General features: G+C 37.8%; 2 protein-coding genes across 2 annotated transcripts; both read right to left on the reverse strand.

Moving 5' to 3' along the window:
• Window positions 1-374: 374 nt before the first annotated feature.
• Window positions 375-4797, reverse strand: LOC146668485 (uncharacterized). Its single transcript, XM_085408845.1, has 8 exons — window positions 4761-4797; window positions 4608-4664; window positions 2809-3126; window positions 2367-2690; window positions 1784-1849; window positions 1541-1642; window positions 1137-1198; window positions 375-832 (listed from the first exon to the last, which is right to left on the reverse strand). The coding sequence occupies exons 1-8, from the start codon at window positions 4795-4797 to the stop codon at window positions 407-409; spliced, it is 1392 nt and encodes a 463-aa protein (XP_085264971.1). The 3' UTR covers window positions 375-406.
• Window positions 4798-12472: 7675 nt separating this feature from the next.
• Window positions 12473-18180, reverse strand: LOC146668486 (uncharacterized). The gene is made up of 5 exons (XM_085408690.1): window positions 18058-18180; window positions 14005-14304; window positions 13781-13822; window positions 13495-13602; window positions 12473-13281 (listed from the first exon to the last, which is right to left on the reverse strand). Exons 1-5 carry the CDS (start codon window positions 18095-18097, stop codon window positions 12980-12982), a joined length of 792 nt encoding a protein of 263 aa, XP_085264816.1. The 5' UTR covers window positions 18098-18180; the 3' UTR covers window positions 12473-12979.
• Window positions 18181-18628: the final 448 nt, after the last annotated feature.

Raw genomic sequence — 18628 nt, forward strand, 5'->3', positions numbered from 1 at the left:
GTATTAAACTGTTTCATTAACTACGACTGAAAAAGAAACAAACCGGGAACTATTTCTTAGGAATATTCATTTTCTTAATCAGTGATCAGATATTTAAGTGACGATACACTTTCTAAATATTGTAAACTACTTTTTGACCAATTACTTGTTTAAAAAACCCAATAATTTATGTTCTCATTTTTGTGACACTGAAGCGTCGACCATAGCAAATCAAATTTTTACTAAAAACCACTAACTGAAATCAGACGTGTATGCGACCTAAATATTTGTAATTGTAATAACTGTAATATTTAAACCACATTTCTATAGTTACACCTGAAGTGCTTCAACCTTTTTCCTATTATTTTAAGATTACAGATAGTATCTATGCATAGAGAATATTCAGCTCCTTCACAGCATCACTATATTATTGCTCCCCTTGTCTTATAACAGTTGAATAGAGAGTTGTCTCAGGTGCTTGATTACTGGTAGCACTATGTCCCCTGCCAGCGGAGCTATTTTTCTTAGTGTCAGGAAGTGTTTTTCCACCAGTGTGGAAACCCACAGTGGTATACTGAAGCATGTCTGCAGAAGGACTGATGACGTCTTGTCCCATGGGGGTAGAGCCATTTTCACTAGTGACAGGAAGCATTCTTTCATCTTTTTGGAAATCCACAGTGGCATAGTGGACTATGTCTGCAGGAAGATTGACATTGGTATCCTTCTGAAAGTCAACATTAGCATGGTAGACCAGGTCTGGAGGAGGGCTGGTAACAGCACAAACAGAGGGCAGTGAGCTCTCTTGCTGCCTCCGTATGTTAATCTCTTCATATTGATGATCTCCAGTATTTCCCTGGGGGAGCAATGAAGAGCAATGGTGGGACAGATGCAAAACTGTGCCCTCAATCAAACTAAACAGCCCCCCCCCCCCCCCCCCCCCCCCCCCCCCCCCCACACACACACACACACACACATTGTGAGCCTCAAAAATGCCTTCAAACTCGTGGGGGCCAGCATTTTATACCCAGATGTGACTGTTATTCCCCACATGCTAATTTTCTGTCCTCACAAAGATGTCTAAACATGTACAAATGCGCACACACACACACACACACACACACACACACACACACACACACACACACACACACACACACACACCTCTGTGTTATATGTCCAGACTTTGTCCTCAGCTCTGATGACCCCTCAGCAGCAGTTTCTAAGATGAGAAGAATTTGAACATAAACAACAAGAGTTTTTTTTGTGTGTTTGTTCTCACTGATGTCTTATCTATCTATCTATCTATCTATCTATCTATCTATCTATCTATCTATCTATCTATCTATCTATCTATCTATCTATCTATCTATCTATCTATCTATCTATCTATCTATCTATCTATCTATCTATCTATCTATCTATCTATATTTAAATGAATTAAATATTTTTGCTTTTGTAGTTAAGGTCAGAAAAACCTTTCATTGAATGTTTTACACCAATCTTGATCTGATAAATTAAACAATTATATGTATTTGTTTATTGTATTTATGTATTTTCCTACCTGACATCCTGAGGACTTTACATCTGTATAGTATTAGCACAACCACAGCAATCACCACTAATGATCCCACACCCACACCCACTCCAATACCAATACGCAGGCCTGCAAAAAGGAGACAGCCATAGAGATATGGCTTAAAAGTTTATAGAATAGAGACTGTGGCTTAGTGTGTTTCTGCAGTAGACATTTGTGTGTATTCGTATACTGAGATATTAACTGCAACTGCTTGGCAGAGACACATACCTTCGATGTTGTCATCTCTCTTCAAACGTAAACTGACTGATTTTTTGGTTTGAGTGTGTCTTTCAGCTGTGTGAGAAAAAAAAGAAAGAAGGTTACACAATTTTTGTTGATGTTGTTAATACTCAGAAAATAATCATTATACAGTACCAAAGGGTGTTTTTTTTCTATTAATTAATTAATTTGATGTAGTATGAATGTAGGAAAAGCTTTAAAATGTATGAAAATACATTTAACAGTCTGAAGTTTATTCCCTTTTCCAAAGCCATCCAGTAGGCTGGAGTCAGCTTAGCCAATTCGAACCCCTGAGCCTTATCTTTGACACCCCTGCTATACATTTTTTTTGTATTTCCTATAAAGTAACTCAATTTATGGCTTCAGTGGTAAAATATGTTTATTGATTGTCAACAAATAAACCAGGACTAAAGTCAGAATAATTATAACCATGTGTCGAACAATAAAATGATACCTTCTACCTCAACCAATTTTATTGCAGATGGTTTTTCTTCTAATAAAAAGGTGTTGTTGTGAAACACCACAGCTATGTATATATATATATATATATATATACAAATTGGGTACTTACTGATAGAAAGGTATATTTTGGTGTATTCAGCATTTGTCATTGTTTTACCAGATCCGCACCAATACGTTCCAGAGTCGGTTCTCCTCAGGTCACTGATGTAGACATAGAAGTAGTTCCTTCTTTTATTATCCCTCATGTAAAATCTGTCTTTAACTACAACTCTGTCTTCTTCTGTTGTCCGTATTAACTCATCACAGCTCAAGGGATTCTTTCCTTTGCAAAGGTATTTTTCAGTGTCCTCTTCACTCTTAGAATAGTTACATGTAATTGTTGCAGTCTCTGAAGTAACACCAATTATTTCATGTGGTTTAACCTCGTCCCAGTCTTAAAAAAGGAAATGCATGTCAGTGCAGCTATTTTCTTTACAAACTGCAACTTATAAATGTGTTTTCATTTACTAAAATTATTATTACGTTAAATCAAAAATCAGATCAATACTCACTCAAAATATAGAGGTGGATCTCAGTTAAACAAGAAGTGGATGTACCAGATTTTATACTACACTGGTATTTTCCAGCATCTTGTTGGGTCAGTGCAGAAATGATCACAGTGTAGACTCTTTGCTGTTTATCATCTCTGAGAGAAAATCTGTCTAGTCTGGTGTAATTTGAGTCATAAGATGATATCAGATTATTGCAATAAGAGCTTGCATCTTCTCTACAAAAGGATTTGATTCCACTTTCTTTTACTCTTGTATAGTTGCAGTTGATGGTAGCCGAGGCGCCAAGAAATGTGGTCTGGTTCACTGGTTTGTTGTAGCCTGTCAGAGAGTTGAAGCGTATGAAGCAAAGATTAATTTCTCACTCAAAGTCAGCAGATGTGTGTATAGTGCAATCAGTGCAACACTTAAAATTACTAATCTGTTTATTAGTAGAGTGTAGATGCTGTTTGACATTTTTTTTAGGCAGCAAGAAGACAACCTGTATTATTAATACATTAATATACAATAAAAAGCATCACTCATGCTGTTCATTCATAAGTTCATTTTAGCACCTATGCAGGTGTATTAGGGCTGCCACGGTTAGTTCACCAGTCACGATTATGTCACCTATCAAAATCGTCGATGACTAATTTAATAGTCAACGCTCATTTGAAGCTTTGTAAGATCCTGAAAGACGCAGGAATGAGCTGTAGGATTTAATAGTGTAATAACGGACTGAAACAGAAGATGGTAGCAATGCTGCTGTTAAACGCCAACGAAGAAAAAGTAGTATGAGTTATTTGTGCCTGAGCGCCCTTAGAAAAATTTTTGCAAGCGAAATGTTGCATTTTGAGGAGAAAATAATTTTGAGTGAAGAAAATTTTAATTTGAGCAAACATTGCTGTGTGCAAGAAATGTATTTCAGTGTTTGCTCTTATCCATATACACACACAATAACAGCCCCTCTCGCTCAGCTGTTGGCATTTGCTCTTGCTCAGTTCTCTGCTCTGTGTGCTGACATCTGCGGATCTGCTCTCTATGGCAAGCCATCAGGGCCAAAAATTACCACTTTTCTAACCCGTCTCTCAGTGTGTCGTTAGCACTCACAACATCTCTGCTCCGTGCACACTTAACTCTTTACAGCATTATAAGTGTGCCATAAAACCAGCCAATCACAGACTTGAATGTAAAAATTCTGATTGGCTGTTTCGGTCTCCAAGCAGCTCGCTAGCTACTGCATTCCGGAAACAGGGTCCAAAATGTAGCTAAATCCATTTTCGGTTAGTATGTTTAATTAATTATTTTAAAATATCTATATATTTTTAAGGTCATTGTTAGTTTAAATCTAGTTTAAACCAAACCACTCCACTGGATTTACTTGTGACTATAGATGTCTGTTAAATCTATGTACAACATTTTCATCAGAACGGAAGACTAAAGGTATAAAAACAGCAATAAAATAAAAAAGAAAGTACTCAAAGAAACTCAGATGCACAGTAATGAGTATCACTCGCGCTGTTTGTTAAAATAAGCTAATTTTAGCTGCTATACAGCGTTATGATTTAACCAATGGCTATCTTTCATGTTTTAAAACTTAATCACAGCAACGTTTGTAACTATAGCTGTCTGATAAATGTCGTAAAAACATTTTTCTCACAACTGAACAGTAGAGGTATAAAAACAATCATAAAATCCAAACACCTGTAACTACCTAATTACCTGAAATTTGTATTCAAGTATAGCAGTAAATAACTCAAATTACTAGCATGCCTCTGTGCAGAAGTATTTTGCTGGTTGGTTTACATCTTTGTTGTACTTACAGTTAATGTTGACACGTCTGTCCTTGTTTCCCATTACAGACAAAAAGCTCACAGCAGCTGTTATAGAAAATTAAATGAATAAAACTATAATTTAATCATAACACTTAAAATGAGTTTCAGCCCCAAGAAAATCAAATAGAAGAATAATCTTACCTGTTATTAAGTGGATGATTTGTAATGATGCTGCCATTGTTTTGGTCAGAAACGTTTTATAGTTTTCCACAGTTTTAAGCTAAAATTATAATATTATGATCCAAAATTTTAAAAAAAGCTAAATAAGCTGCATGCCCCTATGATCAGTCATGACACCTGTACTCTGCTCTCATCAAATTGTTATATTCTCACTTGCTTGTGATGTCTCTGCACAAAAGAGAGAGTGCCAGCTTTGTTTTTCCACCACAGAAGTTCAAATATTTGCATGATGAAGAAACAGGATTTGAATCTCTTTATGCAGAGTGATAGAAACAGAGATAGAAAAGGAGAAGAGAAAGAAACAGATGGAGAGCGAGAGTGTTGACTCATAGTAGCTAATCATCAGCTGCATGTTATGACGTCTTTCGCTGCTTCAAGCAAAATATTCATCATAAAACAATGTCCACAATGTCTCTCTTATCTTTGGATCAAAATAATTATAATACCAGATATTAGTTAGCAGGTGTTCTACGTATCTACCCATTGCATGAAAAAGTATTAATGTAGTCTATCCAGAGGCATGGAATTATGAAAATGTAGTAGAGTTTTATTATAATTAAATTTCCGGATAAAGTAGCTGTGTGCCTGCACTTTGATTCCAAAATAGTAGAGGCTGTCTTTGTCATGGTCCCTTTGTCATCGTCTAACTGACTGTTTTCTGTCTGTCTTATCCCACTCGTGCTTTCTGCCTCTCCTCTCTACTGTCCTCGTTTGTGTGTCTACATGTGTGTTGTGGTGTTCTGGATTTTATGCAGTGGCCTTACTTAAGGGAATGGCTGCGCTTAAGTCTTTGCTGAATTGTTGCGCTACTATGTCAGTGTAAATCCCAGCTCTGGTACTAGTTGGTTTGCTACTTTTGTTTTGTAAAGAAACTTACCTGTGTCCTCTTGTATACAGTAAACCTGCAGAGTTACCTGTTAGAGACCAGTGGTGTACAAACTGTGGAGAGCTGACTTGGAGAGAATCCTTGAGATTTGGGAATCAGGACTAGCATTGTTATGGGATTCATGTTTGGGATTGTTATTGCACATCCTCTTTGTAAATAAATTCACTGGTCTTTTAAGAGTCCTGCATTTGAGATCTGCTCTACCTGGTGGCAAACGTGACACTCTGATTTGCACAACTAACAAATTATGTTTTACTTAATAAAATACAGTGTGTGAATGTCAGATTTGGCACAATTTAATTGATGGGGATGTAGATGAGGAGAGAGAGAGGCAAATAAAGGTTGTGTTGGGAAAAATAAGAAGGCAGAATATGTTAGACAACTCAGATCTTAACTCTTAAGATTTTCATGACATGGTAATATGTAAATTACAGTGAAGAAAATACTACTACTACTACTACTAATGATAATAATACTAATAATACGACTCACAAAATGCATCCAACCAGAAAATAACTGTAGACTGTAGTATGCTCAGAAATGACACTTAGAATATGATGAGACTTATAGATTTTTTTATTACATTTGGCATGTGACCAGTTCATTACTGGCAACCCCAATGACCACTACAGAGTGGCCAATACAGTTATTGACTCAATTATTAATCATTAAAAAAATCCAAAAATGCACATGAGATATTGATTGTAAAAGTAAGGGGAGGCACAGAGACTGCTTATGTATAGGGCAAAGAGTTTTGTGCTGTGCCTCTGGTTGTGTATTCAGAGTTACAGTAAAACTATGCCTCATTTTACATGGTAGTTTGACAATACCTAGTTACAAATTTTGGGTCCAATCCTATTGTGTATTTATTACAGGTAATAACACACAAGACTTCACTATTGTATTTATTTTTGGCTGCTGGCATGACTACATAGTTGCATGTTACGCCATTCACTTATATGCAAATAATGCAGTTTGCGTCTGTGTATATATATATATATATATATATATATATATATATATATATATATATATATATATATATATATATATATATATATATATATAATAACAATAAATTAATAGGTGTTTAATTGTTTTTGTGCATTAGCAGCTTTTTCAATCTTTATTTATCTTACAGCTTCAGTATCATCTTTGCATCAGCTGTGTGCATTTACAGTTTTCATTCCCTTTATCAGGTTTTAGTTCTACAGTTAAGTGGCCTCCAGTTAAGGGTGTGGTGGGTGTTCAGGGAGTTCACTCATTTTTTACGGTGATATGGTTTATTGGCATAGTTTATCAGCGCTGTTAAACAGTGATGGGAATAACGGCGTTACAAATAATGGAGTTACTAACAGCGTTACTTTTTTCAGTAATGAGTAATCTAACGAATTACTATTCCTATCGTTACAACGCCGTTACAGTTACTAACAAGAAAATGCGGTCCCTTACTATTTTTCAACAAACAGACGGTTGAAGCTGTGTTCAGTAGCTGACTACGTAAGTATCAAACAAGCCTTAACTAAAGTATTTGATAAAATTATATGCTAAATTGAAATCCATTCAACATTTCTCCATCTATTTTAGATGTATGAATAATATTTATGCATGGAAAACACATCCCAGCTTGATGATGTTGTTGTTGTTAACCCTATTTTGTGACAGTTGCATAGAGAGTTGGCTCTGCTGCTGGAGGATTGGTGGCACCGCCCTGCACAGGAGAGGAGCTATTTCTGAATATTGACAGATTCATAGTGGACCAACTTTGCATGAGGACTCACAGTAGCATAAACAGTGTGCAATGAGCTCTTTTGCTGTTTCTGTTCATTTATCTTATCATAATGATTAGGATCTCCAGTATTTCCCTAGAAAGAAAATAATAGGATGATAGATACAGGTGTAGTGCTCATATGCAAACTACACAAATACACAAATACACAAATACACACACACACACACACACACACACACACACACACACACACACACACACACACACACACACACACACACACACACACACACGTACCTCTTTGTTATATCCAGACTGTATCCTCTGCTTTGACGATCTCTCGACAACACAACGTGCTAAGATGGAGGAGGGGGAGGATTTGAATAAATGTAAAGGACATCATATTTGTTTTTGTGTCTGTTTATCCTGAGCAAGTAAATCATGTCATTTTAACTGTTAACACTCTGTTATAAAAATTTGAACAGAGCGTTTGTTCAGACGGGCCACAAAGTGAAGCTTTACTGTAATCCTGGCAGATCTGGCTGATCTAATGGCATTTTTGTCAAATTTCTAGTCCTCACCTGACATCCTGAGTAGTTTCTGTCTGTACCGTATTAGTGCAATCACAAAAATCATCAGCAATATTCCCAGACACACCCCAATAACGATAGGCCAACCTGCAAAAAGGTATAAACAACAATGCATACAATTTATTGCCCTCTGGAGTCATGTATAGACTAGAGCAGGAGTCCCCAACTCCAGTCCCCGAGAGCTACTGTCGTGCAGCTTTTAGATGCATTCTTGTTCCAACACACCGGATTCAAATGGATAGCTTGTTACCACGCCTTTGCCAAACTTGATGGCATGCTGAAGAGGTAATTCAACCATTTGATTCAGTTGTGTTGGTAGAGGGATGCATTTAAAAGCTGCAGGAGAGTAGCTCTCGAGAACTGGAGTTGGAAACACCTGGACAAGAGGATCTGTCTCTGTGTCATACCTATGACATCTGGTGCAAGTGTTGCAAAACTGGGACTGGAGGATGCAGAAGTGGAGGGTGCAAGATTGAGTGCTGGATTGGAGGTTTTCACCCTGGAGTTTCAGTGTGTGGAACTGGATTATGTGGAACTGGAGTGTGTGGAACTGGAGTGTGTGGAACTGGAGTGTGTGGAACTGGATTGTGTGGAACTGGAGTGTGCGGAACTGGAGTGTGTAGTACCAGACCTGAGACATTCTTCACAGAGTGACTATATTATTAGTGTTGCCCCTTTGTGACGTCTGAATAGAGAGTTGGTTCTGCTGCTGGAGGACTGGTGGCTTCCTGCTCTTTTTCAGTGAATCAATTTTTATTACTGTCAGGAAGTGTGTTCCCGTTTTTCTGAAACTTGGCAGATTCATAGTGGACCAGGTCTGCAAGAGGACTGACAGTAGCATAAACAGATGGCAGTGAGGTCTTTTGCTGTTACTGTTCCTTTATCTCATCATAACGATGATCTGTTATACTTTCCTGTTAAGAAAAAGGAGACCAGGATGATAGGATGATGATGCAACTGAACACACACATGCATTCACACATACCTCTTTGTTAGCTTGTATCCTCTCCTTTGATGATTTCTCAACAACGACATGCTGAGATGGAGTAGGAGGATTTGAATAAATACAAACGAAAAAATATAAACCATAAATTGTGTGTCTGTTTATCCTGAGCGAGTAAATGTTCTCTTTTCAACTGTTAAATCACACACTCTGTTTCAAAAGTTGAGCTGAATGTTTGTTCAGAGAGGCCACAAATTGAAACTCCAATGTAAATCAAGATGATCTGGCTGATTTGATGGCTCAGCTAAACACCTTTCTATGCAACCAATGAACATCTGCAAGCTGCTTTTCAGTATAGCTTCACCCTAGATCCTCCATTCATGCTATATCAGATTTAATGAGTGTGATATTTATAATCCCCGATGCCCTCTCTGTTCTACAATGCTGCACTCTCTTTTAGCTTTTCATATATGGACATTGAGGGAGGGACAGGTCTCCAAAATGGACTAGTGATCTTCCATTGACAATGGTTGAAATATTTAGGCGTAACTCACATTTAAGAAAGTCTCTGATCTGACAGCTGATACTGTTAAATATAGATGAAACAGAATGTGTATGTATATTTCATGATATTTCCAGCCCTCACTTGGAATGAGTGGATGTGGATGAGTCACTGTCACTGGAGAGAGGGGTGCCGACAAAGCCATCGCCAGAGGCAGCACTGCCACTGGTGCTGGCGTCAGAGAAAGTGCCACCACCAGGTCTACCAACTGAGTCTCAGTGAGTGTAAAAATCAAAGCACAAATTTTTTTTTTTTTCAGGATAAATGTAAAGACTTGAGGATCTTTATTTCTGTGTTTCTTAGTGAGACATACCTGTGAAATGTGGTCTAGTGCTGGAGGCAGAGCTGGCACCAGAGGCAGAGCCAGAGCCGCTGCTGGAGACAGCACCAGGACCACCAACTGCTTCACTGTGGCTACAGTAAAGGCCTTGTATGTCAAAGAAAGAAAACTTAGCATTTGGTGATGTTCATAGGCTCAAGACTTCAGGGAGTCACTGACCTAAACAAATTTTCATCTAAGTGTTAAAATCATTCCTTGAATGTGTAATTATTTTAGTTTGTCCAACAGCTTTAGGCCCGTTAAAAATTGGGGCCTGTGGACAAAAGTGGTTGTAATTCCTAAATGTTAATCCAAGACATTTTTTTAAATAACTTGAATTAAAGGCCTTTGCACCAAGCATGTTGTGACAAAACCATAAAAAATTCAGAATCTTTTGGAAGAAAAACTTATTGTGTAACAGTGAAAGCATCTTTTGCAAAAATATGTCCTCAAAAAATGCATTACAGAAAAGTGGAGTAAATGCTAAGCAATGATGGGCTGTTTGTGACGTTTCTAAACAAGAAAAGATAGAAATACCTAGATCATTGCACATTCAGTGCATTTTGAGACACAGGGGCACTTGTTAACAAATGCAGTGGGCCGATTGGTCAGGTGTATTTAGTCACATGCACAAAGTTGGACAAATTGGGCTTGAGCTGCAAATCTGTCATGTGCAATTAAGCATTTGGTGTGAACGGCTGCATTAAGAATAGGTGAGTCCAAAAACATATTTTTAAGCCAAATATTTCTATGTGTCCAGTATGTGAAGTCCTTTAAGGTGTAAGTCTGTTCTTCAATCTCATCTATTTTTTTTATAAATGTATAGTGGTGGTGTACAGCGGAGAAATTCCAAAATGTTCCACTTTCCAAAATCTGTTTGACCACTTTATTTTATTTTACTGTGCACATGTGATAAGTTTTATTGAGTAAAAAGCACAGCTACAAAATCAGCAAGAAAATTAATACAAGTACCCAAGTAAGTAGAACTACCTGAGAAATTTATTTGTGTTCAAGGATTGTATTTAATTAGTTAACTTACTTATATATCATGCAAAGGCATTTTTTTTATTGTGCTTTCCATTGTTACTGTGCTTACAGTTTATGTTGAAAAGAATGATAATATTAAAAATGATAATGATATTACCAGTCAATATGCAGAGAGTGAATTTTAATAATATCCTCATTTTTTCAGTCAGGATCCTTTTATATATTTAGCTAAATTTTCCCAAGATCAGTCACAAAAAGGAATTATGTAAAAATCTACTGCAGCTACTACTGCTGTAGCTTGAAACCTGTGTGAAACTGTGCATATCTGCAATGCAGTTAGAGCAAATAAAATTCAATTTACTCTCTTAAAAAAAACAAAAGGGTTTCATGATGCAAGATCATCCTGCCAAACAAGAAACATGAGAGACACAGAAGAATGTTGAGCGCACTTTCTTGAAGGAATTTGAGTTAAATTGTGTCATATTAATATAGATTGGTAACATTAATTGATGTAGAGAATAGTGATGGTAAATTTGATTCTTTTTACTGAATCGAGTTTTAATGAGTCACTCACCAAAGTGAATCGGATTTTTTGAGTCATTTGTTTCACTGAGTCAGTCGACCAGAGAGTGAAAAAAATTTACATTTTCACTCAAACTTAATTTGTTTCTCTTTTCATGTATATCCTACTGCTAAGATGAATGATTCTAAAAGAAAACAACTATTTTATAGAGCAAAAAAGAGCAAAACATTTCTAAAAGTAAGCAATTCCCTATCAAAATTGCTTAATAAACATTTATTTTGTTTATTTTATTTTATTAGTATTTTCCTTAAATGTGTTAAATATAAAGAAGAAGCTGTGAGCCGGGAGGGAGGGGGTGAGTGAGTGATTCGTTCGCTCTATGATTCAGCACAGGAAGGGAGGGGGTCAGTAGGTCAAATGTGCTGCTAGCATGTTAGCAGAGCGATGCTACTGTGAACCGAGGAGCTATTTTCTTGATGTGAGCTTCTACTCAGGGTTTTTTCTTCCAGTTCAGAGCAGAATTTTTTTTGTTAAGATACTGGATGTTGTGTTTTTCTCCACAATTTTAATTATAAGCTAGATAAATTGCTGCTAACAGCAACAGGGATGAGTCAGTGAGTCAGTTGGGCTTGTGAATCATGATTCATGAGTCAGTAAAGTGATCCTCGAGTATTGAACAATTCGTTCATGATTCACACATCACTAGTAGAGAACAAGCTTAAATGTTCTAAAATGGTTTGCAGCCTGGAGCCCCTTCCAGCTCTCACAGGGCAAGAGGCAAACTGACAAGGTTCTCAGCAAACTGCAGTCCATTTGTATTTACATACAGAACAACACTAAACACTAAAGAAACAATTGACAAGTAGGTTCTGGGGGCACACATATCATCTGTGTGTTTTGTATTCAGACTCAAAGTATAACTCTGCTTTCCTTCAAACAGTTTCTTACTTACAAAAGACCTTCTGGTGACTGATGGGTCTAGTTGTCTTACCCAATCACAGCTCTGTCAAAAAGGCATGCAAAATTGTTGCTACTGCTCAGTCATCTTCAAAGAGGAAACAAATGTGCAGAATTTGAGTTGTTTATGAAATACTTGAACTGTTTATTTTCAGAGATTTTATTTAAACAAGATTTTAGACACAATAAACCTGTTTTAAATCATTGGAAAAAGAGATGTGTTGTGCTCAGTGCTCAACACTCACTGCACAGTCAAATGGTAAATGGTCTGAGTCTGAATGGTCTTTTTTTTAAACTTTGGTTTCAATCCATCAGGTTTCAGGTCACCAAGTCAAAATTCAAATTAGGGCTTTGATCCTATTCTAGGGACCTTAATCAAAACAAAGCTACGTTAGACACATGCGAATGAACCCACAACCTCTTTCTTTGCTCATATCACTTTCTCAGTTTCAGTCTCATATAAATAAGCATGTATACAAAACACATATACAATAGAAAAACAGAGTCTGAAAAAATCTATGTATTGTTTGCTATGTATATAATTTTCACATTACACATTATGCCTGATATGAAGTTAAATAACAACTTGGAGCTGGATTTTTAAAATATTTAAATCACAAGAAGAAAATACATGTTATAATCAAGAAGTGAAATGTTCCAGTAGAAATACTTTGTCTAACATCAGCATTGAGTTGAGATGTTGCTATAGATTGTAGATTCTTCTGATGATTTTGGCTTAGAGGATGATTTTATAGACGCTACACAGTCGGGTGCAGCCATGCTGGACTCTGTTTGATTTGTGAAGGTAACAGTCGTGTAGATGAGATTGCCTGAGTCCTTCTGAGGCTCTGATGTATCTTGATGCTGATTGGCGCTCTTAGTTCCACCATCTGTTTCTTGATCCTCCTTGGATGGAGAGGCATTCTTGTCATTGCAGGCATCTTGTTTTTGACAGGACCTGAACACCAGGTCATAGTACTGTCCTGTAAAGAGGTAAAGACGAACCAGCAATCAGTCATTCCTCTGATATCAAAACTACCCTCATCCTTACTCGACTTTGACTTCCTGAGAATAGTTAGTTATGTAGTTCCACATTATTGAATTAATCAGCCAGTGACAACAACTGTGGTGTTTGAAACGGCTGTTAAATTAGTATTTTGAAGCTACGCAAATAAAAGTTTGTTAATTTTTTATACCAGATGATGCATTGATGTTGCTGTTTCGATGTCTGAAGAAAATCAGAAGTCCCACGCCCAGCACTAGCACCACCACACCGAGAGTTACTCCAGTATACACCACCGTCTCTGAAAACGTTATAGGTCTTATAAATCAGCAACAATATATCACACTGGACTTTATCAGATATATGTACACACACACACACACACACACACACACACACACACACACACACACACACACACACACACACACACACACACACACACACACACACACACACACACACAGCCATTTCCTTACCAGAAAGAGAAGCATGTGTATCGGCTGCCTTATCTTGGTTAGCTGTGCACAAATAACAGGAAGTGAAGTAAGTTAATTTTGCCTCAGCTCTGCTGAGCTAGTGTTTCAGTTTTTTTTCACAATCTGAGACCCTGTTGTGAAATACTATTGTCAATGACAAGAAATTTGAAAGTCAGAACAGATAACATAATGAAAGCTTTACGTACAGAATATAATCAACTCACCTAAAACTGTAAGGATTACTTGATTATATGTGTCCAAACCAACTCGTTCAATTCCACACCAGTAAGTTCCAGAGTCATCTTCTTTCAGGTCAGAGATAGTGACACTGAATGTATTTCCTTTATCTTCAATTTTGTATTTTTTATTTGAAATGGTAGTGCTGCTTATGAGGATGTCTTGATATGTGCATTGTCCTTTGCAGAAATATTTGACGGTGGAGTAGGCGTTGGAGTGAGAGCAGGTTACTGTGATAGAGCTGCCCTTGTTTCCTGTTACTGACATAGCTGTAGTCTCCCATAATCCTAGAAAAAACACACGCGCACACACACAGAGCACCAACAGTCAGATCATGTTGTGGTTTATAATCAGAAGTATATATTTGAACTATACTCTGTATTATCTGTAGTTCATCCACTATCTGAAGCCATTTTTGCTGTCTTCTCTTTAGGACTACCGCCTTTCAGCCAGCATACGTTGAATTGGCTGTTGCAGAAAAACAAAATAAGAATAGTTGGTAGGCAGCTCTTCTTAGCTAAAAGACAGAGCTTTCTGTTTCTGAGATAACCATATTATGAATATGCCCTCTCTTACGCATCATACAGAACCAAGTGTGGAAAAAAATGATTCATTACATTTGATATAATATATAATCCTTTTTACTTCCCAGCAGCACAGAGTCCATGTCTATAATACCAAATACAGTTAAAAGAAAACTTTCATATTTCATTGCATTAATCATTAGCCTTTTTTAGTATTATGTGCAAATATAGTTTAATATTCAGTATTTTGCTTACGTACAAAAATAAGCAAGGAGCTTATTTTTGGTTTTGGGGTTTGTTTGTTTTTTCAAACATCAACATAGTTTTATTCCAGATGCTATGCTTACATTTTTTTGGTCTTTGCACTCATTAAACAACTTATTTAATCAAACCAAAAACTAACAGTTTTTAATCAAAACTATTAGCCACTATGATGTGAATAGTTGGTGGGAGGATACTCCGGCTTCCTCCCACCGTCCAAAGACATGCAGTTTGTGGGGATAGGTTAATTGGATAATCCAAATTGCCACTAGGTGTGAATGTGCGAGTGAATGTGAGTATGAATGGTTGTCTGTCTTTGTGTGTTAGCCCTGCGACAGACTGGCAACCTGTCCAGGGTGTACCCCGCCTCTCGCCCTATGACAGCTGGGATTGGCTCCAGCACCCCCCGCGACCCTGAAAAGGAGAAGCGGTAGCGAATTGATGGATGGATGGATGTGAATAGTCAGTTGTTTATTTGCTGGATAAAGGCCTGCAGTCTTTTTTTTGTAGTTTTCAATAAGTCTTATGTTGAGCAATTCCAGCTATTTTTCTTTGGGAAATCTCTCAAATTCCTCCAGATTTAACCTCCAGATTTAATATTTCTTATGGACGTTGGTCACCCCCCAGCCTTTCAATGTGATTCAAATCAGGGCTTTGTGCAGGCTAGTCAACAACCTTCAATTTAATCTTCTGGAGGAAGTTCTTCAGCAGAAGTGACATATGATTATTTTTGGTTGTTGATGTGTTTGAACACAAATCAACAGCCAATACCCAGTTTTAATGCTGACTGCTTGAGGTTTTATTTAACAATCTTCAAATCTTCCTTCTTTCCTCATGATTTATTCCACCTTGATGAAATTCCCAATTTAAGAGACACTGAAGCATCCCCACAGCATAATACTCACTGTGAGGATGGCTTTGGATTGTATGCCTCTCCCATTTTCTGCCAAACATAAGCAGCGCGTCTGTGGCCAAAGAACTCCAGTTTTGTCTCATCTGACCAAAGGACACACTTACAGTATGCATAATGGTTTTCCAGGTTATCCGTGGCATACTCCAGTCTTGAAGATGTGTCTTTTGCAGAATTTTAGTATTTCTTTTTCTCCCAAAAAGTTGATTCATCTGGATGTAACATTTTCAGTGGGCGAAAAGTTTCATCTCTAAAAAAAGTAACTTCTTCAGTCTGACTGCAGGTTTCCCCAATCTTTTAAACAGTACATTTGCATAATGACTGAAACTAGTCCACTGAATGAACAAAGGGCTGGGAGGTCAGTTCCTTGATCATTAATATGCAAATTCTCATGACCATTGATCAAAGCCCACTGATCAAAGGCCATGAGGACCATTCACAGAGAGTTGGGGAATGGCTGCAATCACAGCATTGTAAGATGGTGAAAGATGCACCCTTAGGCCACCTCCTCGATTCAGAGATGGTCTTTCCCTTTTCACGTAAATGGCCTCCTTGACTCTGCACTCAAACCAGCGTTCCTCCCTGTCCAGGATGTGTACATCCTCATCCTTGAAAGAGTGTCCACTGGCCTGTAGGTGTAAATAGACTGCAGAGTCCTGGCCTGACAAGGTAGCTATTCTGTGTTGTGCCATCCGCTTCACCAGAGGTTGTTTGGTTTCCCCAATGTATAAATCCTGGGAATACTCCTGGCACTTGACAGCGTACACTATTTTACTCTGTTTCTCCAATTTTTGGTGAAGCGTGTTTTGGGTTTAAAAGGTTTAAAAGCCACAGAGACACGGTGTTTAGAAAAAATGCATCTCAGCTGTTGTCCTTCTCTCTTGGATCGACTTTCTTTAGGTGCCTTCTCAGCTTTTACAAATGTCCAGCTGGGATAACCACATTTACTCAGGGCCTTCTTGATGTGATTCTGCTTCCCTGGCCGCTGTGGTATTCGCTCTATGTTGTAGCGTCCTAATGACACCCAGTTTATGCTCCAGTGGATGATGAGAGTCAAATCTTAAATACTAATCCTTGTGCGTAGGTTTACGGTACACATCAGCTTTTAGATATCCCCCGTTAATGATGGAAATCTCACAGTCTAAGAAGGCTAACCTGCTACTTTTCATGTCCTCCCTGGTCAATTTGATGTGTTGGTCCACCAAGTTAATGTGATCCGTGAATTGTGGAACATCCTGAGATTTGATTTTCACCCAGGTGTCATCCACATACGTGAACCAATGACTTCATGGTATTCCAGGGTAGGATAGCAAAGGGTACATCTTTCGCCATCTTACAATGCTGTGATTGTAGCCATTCCCCAACTCTCTCTGAATGGTACTCATTCAGAGAGAGGGTCTTTGATTAGTGGCCTTTGACCAATGTGCTTTGATCAGTCATCTTTGATCAATGGTCATGAGAATTTCCATATTAAATGGTAAAATGATAAATGGTCTGTATTTGTATAGCACTTTACTTAATCCCTAAGGGCCACAAAGCACTTTACACTACATTCAGTCATTCACACTGGTGATGGCAAGCTACATTGTAGCCACAGCTGCCCTGGGGCGCACTGACAGAGGCGAGGCTGCCGGACACTGGCGCCACCGGGCCCTCTGACCACCACCAGTAGGCAACGGGTGAAGTGTCTTGCCCAAGGACACAACAACTGAGACTGTTGGAGCCAGGGCTCGAACCGGCGACCTTCCGATTAGAAGACAAACTGCCAACTCTAGAGCCAGATCATCCCGAGATCATCAAGGAACTGACCTCCCAGCTCATTGTTCCTTCAGTGGTGTTAGTTTCAGTCATAATGCAAATGTACTGTTTATAAGATTGGGGAAACCTGCAGTCAACTGAGACTGAAGAAGTCAAATGTTTCTCCCATTGAAAACACTACGTCCAGAGGAACAGAATCAACTCTTGGGGATTTACTTACCTGGATGATTGAGCATGCATCAAGATATTTCTTGTTCTGCAACCTTGCAGTGATTGTCTTCTTTGAAACTACAGTTCCCAACTTAGTTATTCACTAATTTCTTGGCAGTTGTTTTCAGGTCTTTAGCCACATCTCTTTTCGTTTTGAAGTCTTTGAAAGATTTCTTTTCTTGTGTCTGCCAGGATTATTCTGTACTGCTTGACTCTCTTTGAATTTCTTGATGATGTTTCTCACTATCGCTCAATCCTACTTTGATAATTATTTTTGTTACGCAAAATTTGTGTTTAAATACGCAAATGAGGCATTTCCCATGAAATGTGCAAAGGTTTTTGTAAAAGGATCAGTTAAAAGAGGACAGTAAACTTACCTTCCAAAAGAAATATCACAAAGATCACAGTCATCTCCATGCTTCACGTAAGGTTTCTTTTTGTTACCGTCCTTGGGCTTTACTTTAACCACCCTGATTCTTTGCCCTTGTGAGTCTTTCTAAATGAATACCAAGTCTGCTTTTCTTCACGGGTTCCTCTTTTTCCTTTCACTTCCTGTCTTTCATCAGTTTCCGCTGTCTGATTCTCTCCCCAAAAACCATGACCATCAGCATGTCCCTCCCATGCGCTTTTCTCACAATGAGTAATCAAGAGGTAACAGGTCAGTAAATAATAACTACAAGAAAAACTTCAGATATAAACCTGTTTGTTTATTTTGGTAAATATTATAAAAATTGTAGAGCACAGTGACACTGCTTAAACCATCCACTCAGATTTTTTTGTTTTTCTTTTTTCTTTTTGCCATTTAAACAAAACAAAAATATACACTTAAAGAAATTGCATAAAGATCCAAAAGTTTTGAGTTACTCAGCTCTTTCTGTCATTCAAACACTGTAAAAGGATAAAACTAATATATTAAATCAGGATCTGGATCAGGATTGGTCATTTGAT

This window comes from Rhamphochromis longiceps, linkage group LG6, assembly GCF_057381845.1.
Source record: "Rhamphochromis longiceps isolate RC_006_pf linkage group LG6, R_longiceps_female_GT1.1, whole genome shotgun sequence".
Taxonomy (NCBI): domain Eukaryota; kingdom Metazoa; phylum Chordata; class Actinopteri; order Cichliformes; family Cichlidae; genus Rhamphochromis; species Rhamphochromis longiceps.

Bases quoted from the DNA above. Each gene is read 5' to 3' on its own strand.
- LOC146668485 (XM_085408845.1), bottom strand. From the start codon at position 4,797: ATGGCAGCATCATTACAAATCATCCACTTAATAACAG. The intron at 1,643-1,783 runs GTATGTGTCTCT...TCCTTTTTGCAG, and splicing joins GAGAGATGACAACATCGAAG to GCCTGCGTATTGGTATTGGA. The intron at 833-1,136 runs GTGTGTGTGTGT...TTGCTCCCCCAG, and splicing joins GACATATAACACAGAGGTGT to GGAAATACTGGAGATCATCA.
- LOC146668486 (XM_085408690.1), bottom strand. From the start codon at position 18,097: ATGGAGATGACTGTGATCTTTGTGATATTTCTTTTGGAAG. The intron at 13,603-13,780 runs GTAAGGAAATGG...TAACGTTTTCAG, and splicing joins TACACATGCTTCTCTTTCTG to AGACGGTGGTGTATACTGGA. The intron at 13,282-13,494 runs GTATAAAAAATT...ACCTCTTTACAG, and splicing joins CAACATCAATGCATCATCTG to GACAGTACTATGACCTGGTG.